General features: G+C 35.0%; 12 protein-coding genes across 12 annotated transcripts, besides 1 other annotated feature; 7 read left to right on the top strand and 5 right to left on the bottom strand.

The window, feature by feature from the left end:
• Positions 1-36: 36 nt before the first annotated feature.
• On the top strand, positions 37-1,588 carry BEWA_043680 (tRNA pseudouridine synthase, putative; the record flags this gene model as incomplete). Its single annotated transcript, XM_004833722.1, has 4 exons — positions 37-314; positions 371-938; positions 982-1,344; positions 1,391-1,588. The coding sequence occupies 4 exons, from the start codon at positions 37-39 to the stop codon at positions 1,586-1,588; spliced, it is 1,407 nt and encodes a 468-aa protein (XP_004833779.1).
• A 116-nt stretch (positions 1,589-1,704) lies between these two features.
• BEWA_043670 (cyclophilin, putative) lies at positions 1,705-2,379 on the top strand (the record flags this gene model as incomplete). Its single annotated transcript, XM_004833721.1, has 3 exons — positions 1,705-1,840; positions 1,876-2,027; positions 2,065-2,379. 3 exons carry the CDS (start codon positions 1,705-1,707, stop codon positions 2,377-2,379), a joined length of 603 nt encoding a protein of 200 aa, XP_004833778.1.
• Positions 2,380-2,390: 11 nt separating this feature from the next.
• On the bottom strand, positions 2,391-3,591 carry BEWA_043660 (ADP-ribosylation factor GTPase-activating, putative; the record flags this gene model as incomplete). The annotated part of the gene is made up of 2 exons (XM_004833720.1): positions 2,391-2,731; positions 2,766-3,591. The coding sequence occupies 2 exons, from the start codon at positions 3,589-3,591 to the stop codon at positions 2,391-2,393; spliced, it is 1,167 nt and encodes a 388-aa protein (XP_004833777.1).
• A 140-nt stretch (positions 3,592-3,731) lies between these two features.
• Positions 3,732-5,708, bottom strand: BEWA_043650 (protein kinase domain containing protein; the record flags this gene model as incomplete). The annotated part of the gene is made up of 1 exon (XM_004833719.1): positions 3,732-5,708. Exon 1 carries the CDS (start codon positions 5,295-5,297, stop codon positions 3,732-3,734), a length of 1,566 nt encoding a protein of 521 aa, XP_004833776.1. The 5' UTR covers positions 5,298-5,708.
• A 382-nt stretch (positions 5,709-6,090) lies between these two features.
• BEWA_043640 (hypothetical protein) lies at positions 6,091-7,057 on the bottom strand. Its single transcript, XM_004833718.1, has one exon. It carries the CDS (start codon positions 6,828-6,830, stop codon positions 6,129-6,131), a length of 702 nt encoding a protein of 233 aa, XP_004833775.1. The 5' UTR covers positions 6,831-7,057; the 3' UTR covers positions 6,091-6,128.
• A 653-nt stretch (positions 7,058-7,710) lies between these two features.
• Positions 7,711-12,208, top strand: BEWA_043630 (myosin B, putative; the record flags this gene model as incomplete). The annotated part of the gene is made up of 2 exons (XM_004833717.1): positions 7,711-10,617; positions 10,652-12,208. 2 exons carry the CDS (start codon positions 7,711-7,713, stop codon positions 12,206-12,208), a joined length of 4,464 nt encoding a protein of 1,487 aa, XP_004833774.1.
• Positions 12,209-12,417: 209 nt separating this feature from the next.
• BEWA_043620 (hypothetical protein) lies at positions 12,418-14,853 on the top strand (the record flags this gene model as incomplete). The annotated part of the gene is made up of 1 exon (XM_004833716.1): positions 12,418-14,853. One exon carries the CDS (start codon positions 12,418-12,420, stop codon positions 14,851-14,853), a length of 2,436 nt encoding a protein of 811 aa, XP_004833773.1.
• A 149-nt stretch (positions 14,854-15,002) lies between these two features.
• Positions 15,003-16,686, top strand: BEWA_043610 (conserved hypothetical protein; the record flags this gene model as incomplete). Its single annotated transcript, XM_004833715.1, has 3 exons — positions 15,003-15,191; positions 15,228-15,294; positions 15,344-16,686. The coding sequence occupies exons 1-3, from the start codon at positions 15,090-15,092 to the stop codon at positions 16,684-16,686; spliced, it is 1,512 nt and encodes a 503-aa protein (XP_004833772.1). The 5' UTR covers positions 15,003-15,089.
• Positions 16,687-16,949: 263 nt separating this feature from the next.
• BEWA_043600 (conserved hypothetical protein) lies at positions 16,950-17,845 on the top strand (the record flags this gene model as incomplete). The annotated part of the gene is made up of 2 exons (XM_004833714.1): positions 16,950-17,066; positions 17,108-17,845. The coding sequence occupies 2 exons, from the start codon at positions 16,950-16,952 to the stop codon at positions 17,843-17,845; spliced, it is 855 nt and encodes a 284-aa protein (XP_004833771.1).
• Positions 17,846-17,858: 13 nt separating this feature from the next.
• On the bottom strand, positions 17,859-19,964 carry BEWA_043590 (conserved hypothetical protein; the record flags this gene model as incomplete). Its single annotated transcript, XM_004833713.1, has 1 exon — positions 17,859-19,964. The coding sequence occupies one exon, from the start codon at positions 19,962-19,964 to the stop codon at positions 17,859-17,861; it is 2,106 nt and encodes a 701-aa protein (XP_004833770.1).
• Positions 19,965-20,289: 325 nt separating this feature from the next.
• Positions 20,290-20,324: a sequence feature (AT_rich).
• Positions 20,325-20,648: 324 nt separating this feature from the next.
• BEWA_043580 (hypothetical protein) lies at positions 20,649-21,058 on the top strand (the record flags this gene model as incomplete). The annotated part of the gene is made up of 2 exons (XM_004833712.1): positions 20,649-20,944; positions 20,977-21,058. The coding sequence occupies 2 exons, from the start codon at positions 20,649-20,651 to the stop codon at positions 21,056-21,058; spliced, it is 378 nt and encodes a 125-aa protein (XP_004833769.1).
• Positions 21,059-21,375: 317 nt separating this feature from the next.
• On the bottom strand, positions 21,376-22,824 carry BEWA_043570 (hypothetical protein; the record flags this gene model as incomplete). The annotated part of the gene is made up of 1 exon (XM_004833711.1): positions 21,376-22,824. The coding sequence occupies exon 1, from the start codon at positions 22,465-22,467 to the stop codon at positions 21,376-21,378; it is 1,092 nt and encodes a 363-aa protein (XP_004833768.1). The 5' UTR covers positions 22,468-22,824.
• Positions 22,825-22,887: the final 63 nt, after the last annotated feature.

The following is a 22,887-nucleotide window of genomic DNA, read 5'->3' as shown; positions in this document are numbered from 1 at the left end:
TGAATATATTTTGAATTTGTATTTTTGGTTTATGAGATGGTGTCGCAGCTTTGTCGCCACATTCTGTATGAGCCCTTGGAGCTTAATTTACATTTAATGGACGCAAAAACGAACAATCTAAACAAACGTCAAAAAAAGTCACAATTTCGTAACTATTGTCGAGAAAAGAAGCGTAAGCTAGAGCTTTCACTGAAGAATCTCGATGATGTCACTCTCGATAGGGATTCCGAGCAGAATCCCGCAAATTATGTAGATAAGGATGTTATAGAAACTAGAATTCATGTTCCAAAGGCCAAATACGCCATAGCTTTCGGGTATTTTTCCATCTATGACATTAACATTTTTCCTTAAAATACAAAACATTTTGTAGGTACCTTGGAACTCGCTATCATGGGTACCAAAAACAAGTGGAGTACGGTACAGGGGATATGAACAAAGTGGAGACCATAGAGGGTACTATGGAGTCTGCATTAGTTGAGATAGGGGCCATAAATGAAGTATATCGCAATCTTCCCTATAAATTACAACTTTCCAAATCTTCTAGAACGGATAAAGGTGTTCATGCTGGTTGTACATACATAGCAGGGCGGTTTGAAATTCCTGAACTCGAGGAAGAAGTTGGTACAAAGGAGGAGTTCTTCATCAGAAAACTAAATGATGCGTTGCCGAATGATATTAGATGTTTCCAAATTGTTAGAGTGACCAAAGGATTTGATGCAAGAACAATGTGTTCTAAGCGTAAATATGAGTATATTATTCCGGAGAAAATTTTGCTAAAAAGGTATAAATTTGGAAGTGATAAATATAAAGAACTTCACAATAATTTATCTTCTTTATTTTCTCAATATGATAAAAGCAAGGATCCCATAAAATTATCAAAAGTTGAGGGTGAATATAACATGGACCATGGATTTTACGAAGATTCAACACTAGACATAGTTTGTTATTTACATCAATTTTCTAGATAAAAATTTACTATAGGAACTGATAAAAGAGATAATGGATATGTACGTTGGTACACATGATTTCCAGAATTTTACCGTACGCCAAAAAGTACAGGGATCAACAACACAACGCTATATTCATAAGACAAAGGTTAATATTTTTACACTATCAAATATATTTCATCAGATTAAAAAAGATGTGATTGGAAATGGTCAAAATGTTGTTCGTATAACAATAGTTGGCCAATCATTTTTGTACAACCAAATAAGGAAGATGATTTCCATGGCAATAGAAACATATCTTAATCTAGCTCCAAAGTCGACAATTGCGTTTTCTTTATTCAATAATCGTATATTGAACACGAATATAGCACCTTCGGAAGGCCTAGTTTTGCATCATGTGAGTATTTAAAATAATATTTGTAAATACCAACATCCCTATACAGCCATATTTCGATTCTTACAATATGACCAGATGCAGTCCACCTCAAACCCCTTATATACTCTATAAAGATATTAAAGAAAAGGTAGAAAAATTTAAGGAAGAACAAATTTATCCTGAAATTGCAAATTCGTTCGGTGATAATGTGTACGTTTTTGGGTTCTTTATCAACATAACTCAGATGGGAAAATTGGATGTGTAATCTTTTAAAGTATCCGTTTTACCTAGAAAATAATAGAGTTGCAGACTAGCGTTTGCAACTGTAATGGGGAAAATATCTTGTATATTTTTGTTTATCGCTTATATTTAGTTAGAAAAATGTCAGAAAACAAGGATTCTGACGTAAATAGGCCAGTTGCTCCTCTAGGAGGACCACCGTATCTCTCACATCTGCTTTCAAATCCACAGAATCCCGTGGTTTTTATGGACGTATCCCTTGGATCACATTTATTAGGTATTTGCAACACTTTATCATATTTATTCTATTAGGCAGGTTAAAAATTGAGTTGTTTGCCGACAAAGTCCCAAAGACCTGTGAGAACTTCAGAAAATTTTGTACAGGGGAATTCAAACACAACGCAGTCCCAGTTGGATACAAGAATACCAGCTTTTTTAAGGTTATAAATGATTATATGGTTCAGGTTTGAAATTTATACCTATATATTACACTATCATCAGGGTGGAGACTTTGTCAAGGGTGATGGCACAGGATCTCTTTCAATTTATGGCTCCAGCTTTGATGATGAGAATTTTTCTGTGAAACATTCACGGTGTGGAATAATTAGCATGTATAACACTGGGCCGAACACGAACGGGTGCCAGTTTTTCTTCATCACTAAACCATGTGATTGGCTAGACGGAAAGAATGTCGCGTTTGGTGTTTTGGTTGACGATGAATCGCAAGTAGTTTTACAAAAGATGCAAAATGTTACTGTTGGAGAAGGTTTTGCTCCAAAAATAGCAATGGTTGTCTCTGAGTGTGGGCAATTATGAATATAAATTTATCAATAACGATTATTTAGCCATTGTTTAGCCTTTTCTACCATTACGTTCCCCTTGCTAAGTGCATTCATAATGCCATCTTTGAGTTCATTGATGTTTTGTATGGCTTGGTCCTCAAGTGTATTCCAACTTTGCTTATTGTGGACAGGTACAGTGGGCCTTCCAAAGTATTCATCAGATGACAAACTTGTTTTATTTGGATTAAAGTTGCTGTATGAATGTGCATTATTTCCCACTCTCCCAAAGAATGCGTCTGATGATATTCCACTTTTACCTTCCAGGTGTTTCAGATCTGGTATATTTGTATTTACGTTAAAAGTTTCCTTGCCCGCACCGAAGATTTCTACACGCCTTTGAGTTTAATAGTTACAACAAACCTGTTTTTTTTAATGGCTCCGCGAACACAGGTTCCCTGCCAGATGTATTGGTTTGTTCCGGGAATGGTTCGTTTAATGATCTTTCCAGAGCGTCGAAATCAACGTTGCTGAGCTTAGTAGAAAATCCACTTTTACAAACGGCCGTTTGTTTGGTAGGAAATGTAGATTTTCTTGAAAATGTCTCTGAACTAAAATTGAACATGTTTTTGTTCATTCCAAATTTCTCTCTGTCTGAAGTTGATTTTTTTGATTCAGCCGAGATTTCATCCATAATTTCATCTAGACCATCACTAGCATTACTCACTATGCTTTTTGAGTGGCTAACATGAGATAATCCATCAGTTGTAGAGTCTTTAAGGTCCAACAAATCATGTGTATTATCAATTGAATCAAGACTTAGAAGATCTATGTTATTAAATCCTGCATTTTTGTTTGTAGCGACTGCTTTATCTAACATCTTTGAATATACTGCAACACCTTTACCCGCATAATTGATTGGTTGCTTGTATATACCATTTTGTTTAAAATACGATAGTGCTTTATCATTTCCACCAACGGATAAGCGAAAAAGCTGTTCCGGAGTGAATTTGTCCATATCAGTCGAACGTACAAATGAAATGTGCGTTCCCAGCTGGCGATGCTTACCAGAACAGTTCAAACAGAGATATACGGAATAAGTTAGTGATACCCATGTTGGATTTCTTGAGTTACAATCAAAACAAAAGAGATTCTCTTGGGTTTTAAACTGGTTTTTAAAAAACACATCTCTGGATTCATCACTGACGAAGCCGCGATTGTCAACACGAAATGACGATATTAAATCCATATCTAATAGAACTACTGCACAGAATCTATTTTTTAATATTATAGGCGAGAAACACCCATTACATCAATCCGGGAATCTTGTGCTATGGTGCATCTGGTAATCTAGATGGAGCGATGCGTTAGCAATATATAACATATAATTCAATGTGTATAATTTACAATCCAGGGGTGTATCAAGGCTTCACTCGCACTTGATATGCGTCTGTGGTGATCTATCTGCAAGGCTCTGATGCAGAAGTCGGCCATTTCTACGCTAGCGCTCCAAAGTTCAGACTTGAACTCTAGGTTTATATTTTTAGAACGAGATAGGCAATTGTTATCCCAAACTCCATTATAACGGTCCTCATAAGGCAATCTGCCTTCAACTAGCTGGTAGAGCATGACTCCACAGGACCATAAATCACTCGACAAGAATACTTTATGTTCCGAAACCTCCGGAGCATAATATGCTGATATTCTATCTTCAGAAATAAAAGGGTCAATGTAGCCACTGTCGAGAAGAACAGCAGAATCAATACCACTTATTATCGCAGAAGTTTTTCCAGTCTTTCTATCCATGAGAACCTGAACTGATTCAGGAGAAAGTGAGCCAAGGACATAGCCTCTAGAATGCAAAAATGCTAATCCCTTTAGAATACGGGAAAATATATCATGCAACATCGAAACTGTAATTGATTTTGGCGGAGTTGAAATATAGAACTCGTGGAGAGACGTCATAGCGGAAGAATTGTCAAGAAGAATGTATAATAGTCTAGAATCCTCCAAAATTTGGACAACATTTACGAAGCTGGGGTGATATGTTTCGCATAGTTGCTCATAAAGATTAACACAGGGTGATTTGCCATCTACAACTTTGACTATATAATTAGATCCACTGTCTTTATCAATACATTCGTATTCCTGACTTGTAGTACAATTTTTTATTCGAATAAGTCCATAATTTATAGCCAACACATCCTCTTTATGGCGTCCCTTTCTAACCACTGCGGAATGCGTTCCATTAGAGATGTACTTAACATCCTTTGCCTTTGGATTCTTAAGAAGCTTAGTTAGAGGCTTGAATTGCGCATATTGTGTTTGGGGAGCATCGTTTTTCAAAACATCAGGAACGCGATCGTTTGAAGGGGAGCGTACAAGAATTTCCGTTCCATTGATACTGGGTTCGGACTTTATCTTTGTATTTGATCCCTTCTTGTTCCTTGTTCTGATTCTTTTGATCAAAGAACTCCATGGTGAGCGATTGGGTTTTGTTTCTAAGTGTACATCGGAATGTTTTCTTTCTCGAGTGGTTAGTCCAAGTGTTTCATCTATTTGATAACCAGGTTTTAAATCTACATCGTAGAATACACTTGGCCATGAACCTCTTCTCCCGATTTTATTTACTTCCGCCTTATAGCCTTTATCATCGTTTTCTGTTTTCGGTATATCCAATAGTGTCGAGAAATCCAATCCTTCGTGGACATCTATTTTATCCGCTAAATTTCTATGGACTGAAATAATTCCATTGCTTGATACTACAGTACTCGGCAATACGAATGTCGACAAAAAATCGGTTGATTCTGACGAACAAAGTTCACAATAATGACCTTGGCATAGGGTTGTTAATTGATTTAAATCATTTTCTTTTGAAACTTGTATGTTTGTGTGATCATTAGATATAGGTAGTAAACCACTATCTTCTATTGTACTGCTTGTAGAACGAGTCATATTAATTTTACTACATTTAGTGCTTTGTATAGCAACTCTATAAATCCTTCCTGAACAGATACTGTTGAATATGCCTTCTATAAGTGTGTATTGAGGATTAGAACAAATTTTTGATTAATCTGAATTAAAGTAACAGTGAGGGATCATGCACGGGAAATTCTACAACAACATGCTAAATATGAAAGGAATCCAGTAATATAATGGCAATTTAGTAACTATATACAATATAGCGATCTAGTGATGTAAAAATGTCAAACAAAAGCGTGTATTATAAAAACGAAATATGAAATTGGAAAATAAAAGTAATTAGCAACAATCCGAGCTTCTATGTGGAGCCAAAACCATCTTCTCAATTATATATTATCAAACAACACAAGTAAGATGGTTATATCTGCAACGTTTATTTAATGCTGCTTCTTGGAATATTGTTGGGTACATATAACTCAATACGATCATGTATACTCACGTTAAAACAATAAATAACTGCATGATTTATTTCTAAATGGTTCTATATGGTTATAAAATAGGAATAAGCTCTAAATGTACATTGTGGCATAGCCATTCCGCTATCCGCTAGATTGTATAATACAAAACATCAAACTAAAAAAATCAAGTTAACGCATTATACTCTATACGCATTTTAGCTGAATTTATATGAAAAATAATTTAAACCTTGTCGTGATGATGTATTTGAATGATGTGGTTCTGTACTTGCGATTTGGCTATAAAAATAGATACACTCTATAATATCGAATGTTCCATGAAAAAAATGAATTCACTTCTAACTTTTGTTATAGAGATAAAATCTTTTACATGTTCATGGTTCTAGGGCTATATGCGCTTTTTTGATTGACAAAATTGTTTTTCTTCTACGAATTTTGCAATATGCATTTTATCGAAGTTTTTCCTATGTTCACCACTCTTTACGTATAGTATTCCATTGGTTTTAATTAAATTCACCTTTGATCCACCTACCAAATATAGTCCAGATTTTATGCGCTCCCATTTTAGGGTAGAATTATGTGAGTTGTGCCAGATTTCTAACTCTTTATCGATAATGTCGTGGGTTTTTGCACAGTATCTGTGTGTTGGCCTTCCTTTTGTGATCTTGTACTTTTCCTTTGGTACATTCAGGTTATTCCTTCCAGTTTCTCTGGAATCTTTAGATCCATCGGTTAGAGATTTCTCGATCTCCTTTTTTCTATCATCTATTTCCGTAGAGTGTGTTTCTTTTGTAATATGACCTTTTTCCGTAGTATCACATGTATAATTCCTTCTATGATGGGAAATGTAATTTGTTATTGGTATAGCATCCAGATATTCTTCTACTTTGCATTCTTGATCGATTATTTCCTTTAATTTCCTAGTTGTTTTACCATTCGTATTTGTAAAATTGCGTTGTATTCCATGTGAATCAGATAAAAAGTGGGTTTTTCTTGACAAATCCTCTTTCCATGCATTAATTCTATAACTTGAAGAAACTGATGTTAAAGTTAAAAACGATTTTTCTTTCGCATATTGATATTCGTTCATAAATATCTGTTTGATAGAAGTGTTTGGAGTCTCTGTTGTACTGAGTTTTCTCTCATTCGTACCGACGCCTTGTTTCCCACTCAGCACTGAGGGTGTGTAATTTTTATAGCCTGTTAGGTCTTTGGTAATATTTGGTGAGCTATTATAGATGTATATATTATTAATTGCTGGTAATATCGGCTTTGTCGTACGATTTGGTCTGCACTCTCCCTTTCTTTGATTGTCACAGCAACCAATTTGGCACCAGCTATCGGCGTAATTTCTGAGGTATGTATCCTTTCTCGCAGAAGCAGTACTTATTCTATTATACTTCCTGTTGTTTATCACAAATACGTTGTTGGATGGGAAGTAACACAAGGGGCGAAGACGAGTACTCTCTATCTCCATAGCGTTTAGTTTGCACAGATGATTAGTCCTGCTGACCGTGTGTAGAGCAAACTACTGGTTCATATGAATCAGATGTGTCCAATTCAAAACAAATGACACGTATAAATCGAGGAATATACGTAGATTCATAAATGAATATCTGAGGAGTCAATTTTGAGTTGTAAAGGTTCGAAGCATCATTGCAAAGAATTAGGAGACAATATAGACATAACCTGGTAAAAACTATGTTTAATAAAATTATAAGTTGAGAATAAATGGAAACATAGAAAATATCTAAAATATGTAAGGATTATAGAGGGGATGATGCCATAAGACGGATATATTAATAACGTCATTAATTTTATAGAAAATCGCACATAGTATATTGAAACAAATATAAATGGCGTTTTATTCGTGCAAAGCTACCCGAATTGGATGGGGATTAGAATACTCCATACTAACACACATTTGAGCGGTTCTGCTATACTATCAAATATGTCGCTAAAACCATAGGATGGCAATAGGTGATAATTCTAGGCACATTAGTGGTGCCAAATTGGTTTCAAAAGTAAAAGGAAACCATTTCCACAGACAAGAATCGAAAGTAGAGAACATAAATTATATGATTGGCAAGAATGTGTGGATAAAAGTGGATACTGATGAACTCTTTGCCGAAGCAACTGTCAAATCTATCGATTCAGAACTCATTTGTGTAAAATATAAGGGAGAAGAAATAACATTGAGGATAGATGACTGCCTAAACAATCTATCGGACATAGAACCTTTACACATTTCTGATTTGGTGAAAATACCACATGCTAATAGTGCAGTTGTATTGGATATTCTGAATAAAAGGTTCCAGAATGACGTCATATATACATATGCAGGGAAGTTATTGGTGGCGTTGAACCCGTTCAAACAACTCTCTAATCTCTACGGGGAATCCGTCATTAAAAAGTATTGTGGAGCCATTACAAAATTTGGATTCCCGCCAGATTTAGAACCTCATTCGTATGCAGTTGCTCAAAGTGCTATGAATGGTTTGATTAATAATAATAGATCTCAGTCATGCATTGTGAGTGGAGAATCTGGAGCAGGCAAAACCGAAACGGCTAAGCAATTGATGAGCTTTTTTGCATATGGGCAAACTTCAAATGACAATAAAGTACAAAATGCAATATTAGGCACAAATTTATTACTAGAATCATTTGGAAATGCTAAAACCTTAAACAATAATAATTCCTCAAGGTTTGGAAAATTTTTGAAGTTATTGTTAAATCCAGATGGAGGAATAAAAGGTGGAGTATTATCAAGTTATATGTTAGAACTATCAAGAATAGAATTTCAAAATGAAAACGAACGAAATTTTCATATATTTTATCAATGCATTAAAGGCTTAAGTAATGAAGAGAAAGGTATTTACGGGTTTCTATCCTTGGACTCTTACAAATTTTTAAATAAATGGAAGTGTTATGATGCACCTGGAATAGATGATATCAAAGATTTCGCGGAACTTAGAAAACAATTAAAAATATTGTTCTCCGAAGAAGATTGTGTCAACTTTTTTAAATGCATATCGGGGATATTATTATTGGGAAATGTTGAGTTTGAAGAGACAAGTGCTATGGGTGTAGATAATGCAGCAAAAATTAGTAACGATGATACGTTTCAGGACATGTGTAATTTATTAGGTATTGATCCAGAATTGGCACGAAAGGCAGTAACACAAAAGGTTGTAGCTATAAACAATTCTGTTATAGAATCTTCAGTTACAACAGCCATAGCTGAGGTGAATACCAAAGCAATGGCTAAAGATTTATATGGAGCCTTATTTGAATATTGTATAGATTCTGTAAACCAAATCATACAATTTGATTCGGATGCAAACAACTGGATCGGTATTCTAGATATTTATGGGTTCGAATATTTTGAACACAACACATACGAACAACTTTTGATTAATTATGCTAACGAAAGATTGCAGAAATATTTTATAAATCAGGTGTTTCAATCTGAAGTTAATATTTACCAGGAAGAGGGAATTGATCACTCATGTATAGTATTTACGGATAACTCGAATATTCTGCAAATTTTTGATAAACCAAATCAATCTATATTTTCATTTCTTGAAGAACAATGTCTTATACAAACAGGATCTTCTGAAAAGTTCACCCAAAGTTGTAAATCAAAAATAAATAATGATAATTTTCTTCCTTCCAAGGGAGAACAGTGTTCCTTTACAATCGTTCATACCGCGGCCACTGTAACCTATAATACGGAAGAATTCGTGGTGAAAAACAAACACAAATTATCACAAAGTATTTTAGATCTTCTGATAAATTCCAAAAATCATCTTGTTTGTGAATGTTCCAAAAAAATACCAAATGAGAATGGGAATATGAAGGGGAAATTTTTGGGGTCCTTATTCCAAAAATCTATATTATCATTAATGAATTGTTTGGAAACTACTGACTCGCACTTTGTACGTTGCATAAAAACAAACCAAGAAAAGATCCCAAATTTTTACAACTTTAAAGGTGTATATGATCAGCTTATATCGTTATCTATTTTGGAGTCTATTCAAACAATTCACCGTGGATTTGCATATAAGGCATTATTTTCAGAGTTTATAAAAGAAAATGAACTCTTAAGTTCTGTGTCATCTTCATCTCAGAACTCACCTGAAGATCTAAAAGCAAATGTCAAGTCCATATTAGATAATTTGGCTATACCTCAAAGTGAATATAGGATCGGGAAAACAAAGCTCTTTCTTAGGAAGAATGGTTGGATTCTATTGGAACAAAATTTCCTTCAATTCACAAATATGTTAAAGCCGATGGGTGATTTGTTATATAGATATTACAGGTCAAACTTAACCAAAAGGATATTTAACAACACAAAAGCACTTATTATCAGACTACAATCTAATATAAGACGGTTTAATGTCCAGGGATGCAAGATGAAGAAGTTGGAGGATATATCCAATTTTGTTGGCACATTTCTTATTCTAGATTTTATAAATAGAAAGGACAAAAAAGAGGCAGCGGCTGTTTTCATTCAAAGTTTTTTTAGAATGTATATTATTAGAAAATCCTATTTGGATAGATTAGAGACTTTTAGAAAAGAATTAATAAAACAAAGGGTAGAAAAAAATTTGAAACTCTTTAAAAGATGTTATAATGTTCTATCAATTACAAATTACCTAAAAAATATTTATAGATCGGCATTATTGAATAAATCAGCTACAATTATCGCTTCAGGCTGGCGTATGCACCTAGCAATAAAATTAGCAAATGAGTTACGGATTTCAAAAATTAGGGAATTTTCTGCCATATTTATACAGAAGCATATTAGAGGATATTTACAACGTAAAATTTATACATATATCCGTGAGATAACTCCATATATAATTTTGATTCAGGTTTGTAGTTTATCTATAACACACAATCATTTAGGCATTTGCAAGGGGCTACTTGATCAGAAAACGTTTTGATGGAAATTATAAACATTTTACTTCCATTCGTAGAAGATTAAAATTTTCAAAATGTTTAGTTTTCCTTCAAAATTCGATACGAGCTATTACAGCCAGGAATTTATTGTATGTATTCTATCAGGATGTTCTAACAATTCAAAGTTTTTTCTGGACCCGTTATTGGTATAGGGAATTCTATAGAATACAGAATGCAGACGCTATAATAAAATCTACTTGGAGATCTTATAAATTTAAATCCATAATTAGGGATGAGAAGGAGAAGTTGTTGATACGTTCTCAAAAGAGAGAAGTAGAAGATATAACAAGAACAGAAACTCTGACTTCCTTACTAATTTTCAACAAATACAAGAATTCGGTTGATTCTTGGCTGCCAATTCACATAAATGTTTCGACTTCTCTGAAGGAATTTTATCCCAGGGGTTGGAGTCAAACACTTTTACACATCATAAATTTAAACGGGAAAAGAACTATCACAGGGTTATCAATGGGTGCGTTTCACACTGTAGTAGTCCTTGATGGAATCTATGTTCATACGTTTGGATTAAATGATAGGGGTCAATTGGGAACATCAATTAAGCATCAAAAAGAAACATCGGAACCAATAACAATAATAAAAGAACGTTTACTAATCAAAGACGTTCAATGTGGCATAGAACACACTCTTTTATTATTGAACGATGGATCTGTCTACAGCTGGGGATTCAATAAGCATGGACAATGTGGTATAGGTTGCAAGGATGAAATAGTTGATAAGCCAACTCTCGTGCGTTTTCCAGTCCTGAATGGAGCTCCGGTTATCATTTCTAAAATCAGTGCCGGGGAGTATCATAACTTGGCTCTCACTGAAGATGGTAGGCTATACATTTGGGGAAGAGGGACGCACACAAATCTTGCAGTTTGTTCTGATAAAACAAAATTGTCAGATATATTCAAACCACTTGAAATATTTTCTTCTCATGGGAACAGATATTCCGGACCAAGGAAAATAAAAAATATTTTTTGTGGAAAACAAGTAACCTATCTTCTGTCTGAGGAGGACAACCTATATTCCTTTGGAAATAGCTATAATGGGCAACTTGGACACAATACTGTTGATCGCCCATCGAACGGTCTGCATATGGATAGATTGCAAGTGTTAGGTATCGGTAAAGTTGCTTTATTTGCACATGGACCTAATTTTACTATATCAACTGACATATTTGGAAACATTTATCAATGGGGAACAATATTAACTGTAAATCCGGATACAAATGAATACTCCAAAGTTGTAATTCATAAACCTATACCTGTTGATATTGACAAAGATGTGATAGGATCTCCTCCAGTGAAAATTACCATAGGATGGTGGGAAACAACCATACTTACTGAAGATTTAACGGTTTGGGGGTGGAATTATTCCGTAATCGGTGCTACCATTCGACCGGTTTTGTATAGATATTCAATCCTAGACGATGTATCTTGCAGCGATATTTTATCTTTATCGTCCCCTGCACTTAGTTCTACACTTGTAAAACTATAAAATTTGCTGTGTTAATACGTATTTTTCTTGGTACTTTAGTTATGCCTTGTGTGTATGGTGCTATAATTGGTAGGTTTGTGTACATGAGAATAAGCTATGATCAGGGCAAACAATGATTGTGTTAGCAACAAACGACCAATTTGTTTTAATGTAATTTTATTTTGTATTGATATGTTGCGTAAATTTTCAAGTTAGAACTATATGCCATCATGAGAGCCCAAAAGACGCCATCGATTTCATCGGCGTCAGATCCACGTGAGGGTTACAGATTTAATAGTAATTCGTCAAATGAAAATGATAACACATCGATATTAATCAGACGTTCAAGTGTAAGTTCAGAAATTCCGAGGCATGAGGAACCTGACACTAAATTGCGTCCAACAGGCGTTTCATACGAACGGATTAGCCCAGAAAATAGAAGATGGCTTTTAATATGGAGGATATTTATGACTGTAGGAATCGTTCTTTTGGTTATAGCGTACGCATTCTTCGTTATGGGATTATTCTACCCATTGATTTATATAAACGCAGGTGAAATATCGGATCCAGATGAATTTGAGCCAACATCGGAAACTTTACCTCATTCAATAGTGACGTTATACCGCCAGGGTGCTTATACTACAATTTTCATAGCGATCACGTTTTCACTTATGCTACCCTTTATCAAGATGTTTGCACTTTGTATCATACCGATAATAGTCGTAAAACATCGTAGCAAACAGTTGCTCATATACTTTGGCTCAAATTCATCTAACTTAGACAGATCGTCCTTTGAAGATGACAAGGCAATAAAGTACTCCAGGGAAATCTTGCTCATTTTAAAATTGATATCCAAGTTCCAACTTGTTGATTCTATTATATTGTTTTTCAATATAGCATATCTAAGATCTGCATTTGTTTGGGCAGAAGGGGGGCACGGCTTATTATATATCATTATTTATTGTTTGGCATCCCTGGCTGGTACCCAGCTGGTGAATTTGGCAGTAGAAGGGGAAAAGGACATATTTGATTATTGGTATGCTATACGTTACGCTATAAATCCAAATTCTAAAAGATCTATATCTCTCACAAAGGGAGCTGGTGGAAACGATAATCAAGATGATCCCAGAAAGAACTGGTATACGTCTGAAGTTTTTATTTGTCTTCTTGTGATTTTCAATATTTTGTCTGGTGTTTCAATGCTAGCAAATGAAAAATTGTTTTCCGTTAGCTTTACTGCCGATAGAACTAAGCTTATTTCGATAGATGGGAATTCATTCACAATTTTAGAAATTATTATGAATTTGTCTGACTGTTGGGGAGTGGCACCTATTTTCATCTTGTTCATTCAGTCGATTGTAATCCCATTGGTTTTTTCAGTACTTTTCGTCTCTGGGATTTTTTGCTACAATTTTACCATGCACGCAAAGACAAATAACAGGTTGATGGTGAGAGTTAATGACGACAAAGATTCTGAAGAATGTTTAAATTGGGAAGGAAAATGTACAAAGTTTATATTTGGAACATGTAATGTACTTTCCGAATGGTCAAGTGGTGAAGTTATTGCTCTTGGTGCACTTGCCGCATATTATTCGCTTTTAACTGCTTATCGTGTTAAATTATCTGTTCCACCAAAGAATTTTGCGTCATGTTTTTCTATGGTTGGAGTTTTTGGAATTTCATCTTTATTGTTGAATATAGTTTTTTATATTTGGAACAACAGGGTAAAACATGAACTGAGTGATGTCTCTATTTTTGTCAGTCGGTTGGAAACTCCAAAGGAAGTTACACCTGAATATTTAAATCAGAATTCGAATGTGACTACTGAAGAACCATCCGATGATGTACCAAAATACAAACTGATTTTTATAAGGATCATTGATGGCATAAGATATATAATATATTCCAAAGTTATTGTTTCGCTCTTCTTTGCTTCTCTTTTCCTCGTCATGATATTCCTTACAGTGTTTGCATTTACGTTTACCATTAAAGAGAAAACTGTAAACCAACATGAAGTGCAAAGATTCTTGGATACAGGCATGCCGCAGATCTATACAATGATTAAAAAGAATCTGCCTATGAGTTTTGGGCAATGCGATTATCCCCCTGCTATCGCACCAATACCATGTTCAGGAACCTCTCCACTATTTCGTTTTCACGGAACGGCATTCGTTGAAATCCCTTGGATTTCAGGGGTACAATCGATAAACTTTTTGGATTCTGAATTTAATATAACCCCTGAAAAGAGACTACAATTCAGAATGCATATTACCTTTAATAAGCTAAGATTGTTTTCAAAGGCAGGAATATGTATAGGACCATGCAAAACTCTAATCAACGGTGACAACTTGTGCTGTGGTGACAACATACACGTTGAAATAGTAGCTTCAATAGAATGTAATGAGAAGGCTCCACAACTCAGAAATCTAAATATCAATGCCTTGAAGGTGAAGAATATACGTGTCATGAGCAACTTGAATTATATTATTCATAAAATTGTGAATATAGAATCCGTCATAGAATCTAGGTTGAAAACACATTTCAACCAAATCATGACGGATTCTGATTTCAAGATTCTCTGGAGAGGCGTTCCTTTTACTTTGCTTGAATTTATCAATTACGTTCTCCTTCAAAACTTCCCACGTGGACTCAAATGTCCGAATTAATATGTATTTTTACTAATATGCACTATTATACAAGATGGAAGCCAAATGGTACACGGCGGTAGACAAGTCCTCTGTGCATACAGTGCACATTGAGCTAAAATCAGATGTGTGACCTAATTTACTAGTATCAACTCTAAAATTCCATTTTTAGACCGGTTTTAAAATACCATTTGAAAAGATCCATGTATACTTCCTCGTGGCGAGTAGGAGCTCGTTTGTGAAATAAAAGCTATAAAATGCCAATAAAGGAATTTATACTGGGAATTTTGATTTCTAGCCTATTGGCTTTACTCTATAATCCATGTTATTCCCTGGAAAACTTCGGTCATTATGTTACGGTAGGTTCTGCTCTTCTCTATTATTAACTCTTACAGATAACACCAGTATTTCTGCAAACTTCTACAGAATCTAAAGGGCATGCTTTACAGGGAGGCTCTAAAGGTAACAATTTTATTTAATGTAGCTTTTAAGTTATACAATATACATCTAGGGGACGTTACACATTCGGATAAAGTAAGACCAGAGAAGGAAAAAGAGCCTAATGGCCCACAAAATGAAAAGAAAAATGAACCACAACATCTGGAAACGCATAAGACCCTAACCCATACCGAACCAATACACGAACATGGGCAAAAGTCTCACAAGGAACTTGATGATCACGAAGACCCTAATCATATGGATCATGATGAAGGGCAACACCTTGAACATGAGGAGGACATGGATGTACATGTACATCATTCTGATGGAACGTCTGAACATCAAATAGAAGATGATCACAAAGCTGGCGATGAAACTCTTGATAAACAAGACAAAAAGGAGAAACTGGTCAAAGAGCTTGCAGATAACAGGCCGGGTGAGGTAACAGAACAGACCAAAACTGTTGTTGAACACAAACAAGATATTACTGATAAAAAAAATGAAGATGTGACCGGAATCCTTGAAGATAAAACCCCTAAATACGAAGAACAAACAACTGAGGAAATTAAGCACAGGGACGAAAAAAAGAAAACTGAGGATGCAACACTGGCACCCACCCACGAAACAGTTCATGTAAAGAAAGAAAAAACAAAATCTGAGACTCTTGAACAAGAAAATCACGCTCTAGAAAAAATAGAATCACATGATAATAGCAGAGCAGATTCTCTGGTGAAGGTTCATGAACAACACGAAGAGCACGCCAAAGAAAGAACACCCGAGGTAGAAAAGACTCATAACACCGGTTTACAACCTCACGAACATAACAGGGAATTATCTATTCGTAAGCTGGATTCAACATGTCCAATTGATTGTAATCCATCCTGCCAAAGCATGCTTGGTGGTAAAACACAGTGTATCAAAGAAGGAGAAAATGACCGTACATGCGCCCCTCTAAACAAACTTGATTCATTTGATTGTGATGATGGATATATACCATGCTCTATACCTATTATATCAACGGTTCAGACATTTACTTTGGATAAAAATAACGACGAAACAGGGGAACTTGATATTGAAGGAAAAAATCTTAACAAGTGCATAGGACTAATCATAGCAGATAGAAATAGTGTTTGCAGTAAAGTCAGTTTGCCTGCTGATCTCGAACATACCTCAAATGTTTTAAATCCGAAATATGATATTTCAATCTCTGAAAACAAACTGACCTTTTCGAATTTACACATTGTGCCAGGTGACTACAAAATCTGTATTTATCAGCAATACGACACATCGCTATCAAAATTGAGTATATGCCGGTATATAGTGATGTTCCTAGAGTGGATTGGACTCTATCGTTCCGACAACAAAATCAAAACGTTATATTCTCTGCAGGTAGGGACTTTAACTGTAACCAATTAATGGATGACAAACATTGTTGAGCAGAATTAAAAAATAGAGCGTAGTTTTACCCTCGTTATTTCAGGGGCATAAACTTTATCAGCATTCCCTATAAATTCAATATTGTAGTTATTTCATGTTATTCGATAATTAGTTGTAGGAATTTGTATTTTGTTGTAAAATCTTCGAAATACGGAAGTGATATGGCGCTTAGTTGATCATATTGGTGCTATAACCTTAGAGGTGATGAATTATGTTATGTAAACCATAATATTTGTAATATAATGGGTAATGCATTGAAGAGAGACGATATTTCAGCAAGTAATCGCAGATCAAGTCAGAGGCGCATCCCCGAAATAGAGCAGCAGATCATTCATACATTCTCGTCACAATCTGCACCTGTAAGTTTATTAACCCTATCCTTAGGACAATTTATGTTTAGTCGGTAGAACAAACGACTGTGAACCATAGATTCATACCAAATTTGTCCGTTAAGGGATTGCAATGCAGTAAATCGACAATAAATTTTAAACCAGACAGTTTGAGTGTTCAGCCAGTGGACAATCAGTTTTTGATTTCTTTCAGATACGATGCAGAAGAAGAATATACAGTAACGTTTCGCTTTGGGCAATGTCATGAGGGTTTAAAGAACGGGGTGCCCTGTTTTTCCAAACCGTCATATAAAACACCTCCCATCAAATTGGATGTAGGAAACGATGTATTCTTTCGTATGGAGGTGAAATATCTGAAAGATATGAAAGGATGCACCTTAGAATCTTGTTCTTTTACAGAAGAAAGAAAATATGTACCCATATTAATAGTCTTGGAATCGTTAAAAAAGGACTTTAGCTACTACATAATGTCTGGGCTTAAATTCGATGACATTGCAGACGTATGGAATATAATCATAACAAAGCGTAGAATAGTGCAAGGGGATTACGGATACCAAATTCAGGAAGTTTATGGACTTACACAATCTAAATTCAATAGATCAGATGAAATTGCAGAAAATGGAGAAACAAAGAGGTGTGCCATATGCCTGGATACTTGGAGCGATACCATATTAATTCCATGCAGACATTTATGTCTTTGCTTTTCATGTGCTAACAAACTACAAGGCGACTATGGCAAATGTCCAATGTGCAGAACTCCGGTATCACGAATAGTTCACATATATTAAACATGTCTAAATATTATGCTTTTTTGAATAGATTGCATACCGAAACTAACCCTCCACATGCATTTCCAACCAGAATCAAGTTGTGTGAAAGTAGTGGATATAGACATGTAATAGGCGCTTCTCTGAAATCTATACAGCTGAATTTAGCCTTACCACCATGTGATAACTTATTCCTATTCTTTGTTTCATCAAATTCTGAACCAGTGTAAGAGAAATTGAATAAGAGTGTCCATGCGATATCTCCATTTTGTAGACGATCGATACGACGCAAAATAAGTGATCCATCCATCGAGCCGATAAAGAGTAAGCAGATATTGTTCAACGCTTTTTCAGACATTTCATATATACAAAGAGATGATATTGGACTCGTTCCACAAGTTAAAATGCTGGAAGGAAATGTTTTTACGAATGTAAGAGTACTGTAGTCCCAAATATCAACCTTATCATTTCCATATACAATCAACGTTATGTTGTAAATATAAGAAAAATGGATGCTGGTTATAGTTTCCATTTTGGAATCATTGTTATTATTTGGTACAAATTTCTTACAAAGCCCAGTTATCATCTCAAATACTGCAAATGATCCATCTCCATATCCGACCCACAGGTCATTATAGACGCTACACAGGCGTATGCAGGAAATATATACATTCTTTTCAGACTTTGATTTCATGATCTTTGACTGTAACTCCCCATAGGAGGGACTTTTTTCCTCATTGTCGTGATCATAAAAGCTAGATTCCGATGACGACCTCGAAATACAATTTTCATCAGGTGGATGGCATATAAAATTTAGTAAATTAAGCGATGGAATTTCATATATTAACAGATGACCTAATTGATTGCCAATAGCTAGCCATTTTGAGTACTCCTCCAAACAGTTAACAAGAGCAAGACAGTTGATTTCAAATAAAGTAGAATTTAAAGCGTGCCTATGGTCATCTTGTTTTTCTGAATCATCAGACATAGAATCTCCAATTGACAGATAATCTTCGTATATGGTAGTGGTATCAAGAATCAATAATTGTTCAAAGCGGAAAAATGAGTAAAATATTACCTTACCACACTGAGTACCACATATTACAACCCTTCCCATACCAACTACATTTCCACAGGAAACTTTGGTTATGGCATACGGAGAACAACTTACGTGTTGTAATAATTTCCCATTCAATGAATAACGTTCTATTGAATCAGGAGTTTGTAGAACCACACAGTATTGATCATTATGTTTCAGTGAATCAGAAAAAATATCCAAGGCAGGGCCTTTCCTTCCAGGTTTGGAAGGTATTTCATAAAAAGGTCCCCATGTTAAATCAGAACTATTTAAATCACCATAGTTGTCAATTTTATTCACAAGTCCCTTCATGGGTGTCCAATGACCCCTTTTCTCTAGTCTTTTGAACCTATGTTCTCGTACTTCATTAACGTTTTTATTGGATATCAATGTTAAATTTGCCATCATTTCTTCTGCTAATGAAATCTTTCCTTCTGCTTGTTTTACATGTTGGACAGGTACCTCTCCAGGGTTTTCTAGAGAAAGTCTATTAACGATCGAAGTATCAGATGTTTCATCCGCATTATTATAATTATCATGTAATTCTTTGGCATTTGTACTGCCTGGTATGTTGGAAGGGCGGCATTCTGTATTTAAAGAATTCGGAAAGTGTTGACTAGTTTTATCAACCATTGATATGTCGGTAGATTCTTGGTGTAAAGATTCTGTAGCTCTAGTATCCTCTATGTGATCATCATTTTTTCCGTCAATACCTGTAGGTGTAATCGTACTTTGGTCCTCAGCTTGCTTATAGTCTGCAAAGTTACCACCATCCACCGGGTAATGTTCTGCGGAATTAGTAACAGAATTGTGAGAGGGGCCGTCATCATTAAGATCACGAAATGTTGATCGATCTTGCATATTTGAAATACCCCCGTTATCCTCGATTAGACCGCTATGTGTAGTACCAGTATGTAGTCTATCCTCAGGGGTAGAAATAGCCTCAGTATCGTCCAAATTATTGTCATTCACAGGATCCAAAACATCAGAACTATCTTCGTTGTACTCAATCTTAGTTTCATCCTGGTTAACGCCTGTCATTTCAATATTATCTGCCAACATGTTTAGAACGAGACGATCTCTCTGGAAATGAATTAAACAACATGTAATTTACAATATTATACATCCATTTTAATACATCTGCTATCAAGTATTATAAAGGATCTGTGTTAATAGTAATCTTGCTCTTGCCCAACCCAAAAGGATGTTACGCACGATTCACATCTTTATATCGCTCGTACCTAAACATGATCGTGAAGTCATGTTTATCAAGCATTTACAGGTGTTTTATGGATTGTAATTCCTCAGTATAGTAAGGCCGTAAATTGTATTGTGGCTCTAACTTTCATTAATGTACTCAAGATCGATAATTTTACCGCTAAAGTCGATATAAATAAAATTTTGATAATATAATGTTAAATACTGAAAGGTGAGCATGATGAATTCTAAGGGTGTTACCAAACGCAGGTGAGTTGATATGCAATCTGATACGATTCACTCTTTAGAAGTCGTTTTGATGATCCTCCTGTATATTATAATACAAGCTCCAGCAATAATCAACCGTCAAGTTGGAGTTCTGTCGAATCAGCTACTGTGGTCCCTGATTTCAATGCATCCAGACAACCGCATTATGAGACACCTATCACTATTCAATCTCGAAATTCTCCCAAGCGACCGGATGATAGCAATATTCCTATAACATTAGACACCTGTCCTGTCGGAATCATGGCATCAATTCTAAACAAAATGAAAATGGAATCAAGGGAATCTGGAAAGGAATTCATCCCGTACCAACAAATTCAAACTGACATAACTCCGCCAAAATCTATTGTTATTGAATCATTTAATGAAATTGACAATAATCACATAAACGACTTTTATGATGAACTGGAGGAGTTTATGGATAAGTATAGGGACGAAATAGATCCAAATGATCATAATTTCGACTATTCAAAGCGTAAACAATACAATGTTCACAAGCAACTTAACTTACCAATAAAAATAATCCAAGACCCAGTTATATCTCAAACTCAGGGAAGGTTGTATTTTCCATAACGTTAACTTGAATACTTAGGTTTTCAAGGGAAACTGATCTTGCTATGGAACAAATGAGGATCCCACGAAGTTTTTATGGAAATCAATCATATGGTACGTAAAATACGCCAAATTTATCGGTTTTAAGGTGATAAATCAACTAGCTATGCTGGACTTGGCAGCACACAGGATCATTCTGGAGCAGATGTATTCGAAAACTACAGAAGGAAAAGGGCTAATGAATATCACGAAAACTTTGCAATTAGGTATTTATGAATAAACATATAATGAGCAACGTTAGGGATGCTGTTAGAAAAGATCCAAACTGCATAGTCATAACATCTAGTGAATTGTGTTATTCTTGTAATAGGGTTTGTTCGCAGAAGCTGCATTTAAATTTTTTAGCCCGGGCATTATGCAAAAGATTGCAAATATGGTCTTACTTGATGGTTAACACCGTATCTACAGTATAATTACTATCTCCAATGGGAACTTCGTGTTGAACTTTACGATTATCTCCCACTATATCTACGAGGACAAGGGATATTTTTGTGTGTGTATCGCTTGAATCATGTTTATCGCAAATAAAATCTCTTAAAGTTTCATAAAGCCTTATTTGTTTAACTAGTTTTTCCAATAATTCACATTTTAGGGTACCTAAAATGCTGGGTTTGTATTGATATAATATGTACAATGATTGTACAACGTAAGAGAGTGTTTTTCGGGTTTTGTGTATTAAAATATCGTTTGGAATCCCAATTTCTCTTGAATCTTGCTTAAGGTTGTTGTATTCATATGAGCGTAAAGGAATGGTTAATGACTCGTTAAAAACGTTTGAAATCGTATCATACCTAGAATACTGGGCCAATTCGTTTATTATACGAAATGACTGGTGCAAAAGCACCTTTAATTGAGATATATGAGTATGATTTATAAAATCGTAGTACATGAATAGTAAGGCCACCCTATGCCATAGAAGTATAGAGATTTCACATCCTATCTGGTAGTTAACAGATGAAGATTTGTTTATCACATACGTTGTGAGGGTTTCAACAAACGAATGTACCTCAAAATTCTTATATAAGCCAGATTTGTGGATTCCAGCCAGTACAGAAATCGAATTTGATGGAGTTATTTTTTTTACATCCACTAAGCTTAAAAGCTTGAGTATGGGCTTTTCTTTATTGTTCACATTTCCTCTAGAACAAAACGTTATCAGAACTGCGCAAGAAGCCTCTACAACTAGATTGTTCAGTCCTTTAAGCTGTTCTGAGTTCCCAAATTTACGGTTTGTTTTACGTCCATTAGCCACTTCACCAATGATATATGTAGAACGATTAAAAAATTTTTCCAAAAAATCATCATTTATTACACTATGGTCATAAATATCAATTTTGGATATTGATTTGGAGAGGTTAATGACCAACTGCACCTGATTAGTCACAAATTTAATAAGATCCTTTCTAGCAAGATCGCTGCTAAACCCATAATTTAGAGCATTTAGACAGTTTGTTAGAACCGTTTTATTCATCTATGCCTTAATTCCACACATACAAACAAGAGGAGAAATTCCGTTCATAGTGTTATCTGTACTAAATTATCGGAGTCTTAATGGAGATATTGCCATAGGAAATCACAGTCTAGGAGGAAATCGAATTATATACATCAGGTAACAATGACACTTAAGAAATTAATATTAGTAACTATCAATATACCTAAGGCGGGGAATTCCACGTGATAACATCCCTATTGAACGTTCCTTCGAGTACAAAACAAAAATCTAGCAGAAGGAGAATAAACCTTTTGAAATATTCACCTACAAGGGTAGGATGTAAATTTTAATGCAAAAATTACAAAATAAATACACATTAATAACTGATTATTTATTAAAAGTGTATAGATACGATCTAATTCTGTAGGTCGTATTCTTGTGTACGTTGCGCACAACAAC

Source organism: Theileria equi, assembly GCF_000342415.1.
Source record: "Theileria equi strain WA chromosome 2 map unlocalized gcontig_1105316255037, whole genome shotgun sequence".
Classification (NCBI taxonomy): Eukaryota; Apicomplexa; class Aconoidasida; order Piroplasmida; family Theileriidae; genus Theileria; species Theileria equi.
The sequence above is the reverse complement of the archived record's forward strand: the minus strand, read 5'-3'. Positions and strand labels throughout refer to the sequence as shown.

Excerpts from the sequence above, each read along its gene's own strand:
- BEWA_043640 (XM_004833718.1), bottom strand. The coding sequence starts at position 6,830 with ATGAACGAATATCAATATGCGAAAGAAAAATCGTTTTTAACTTTAACA.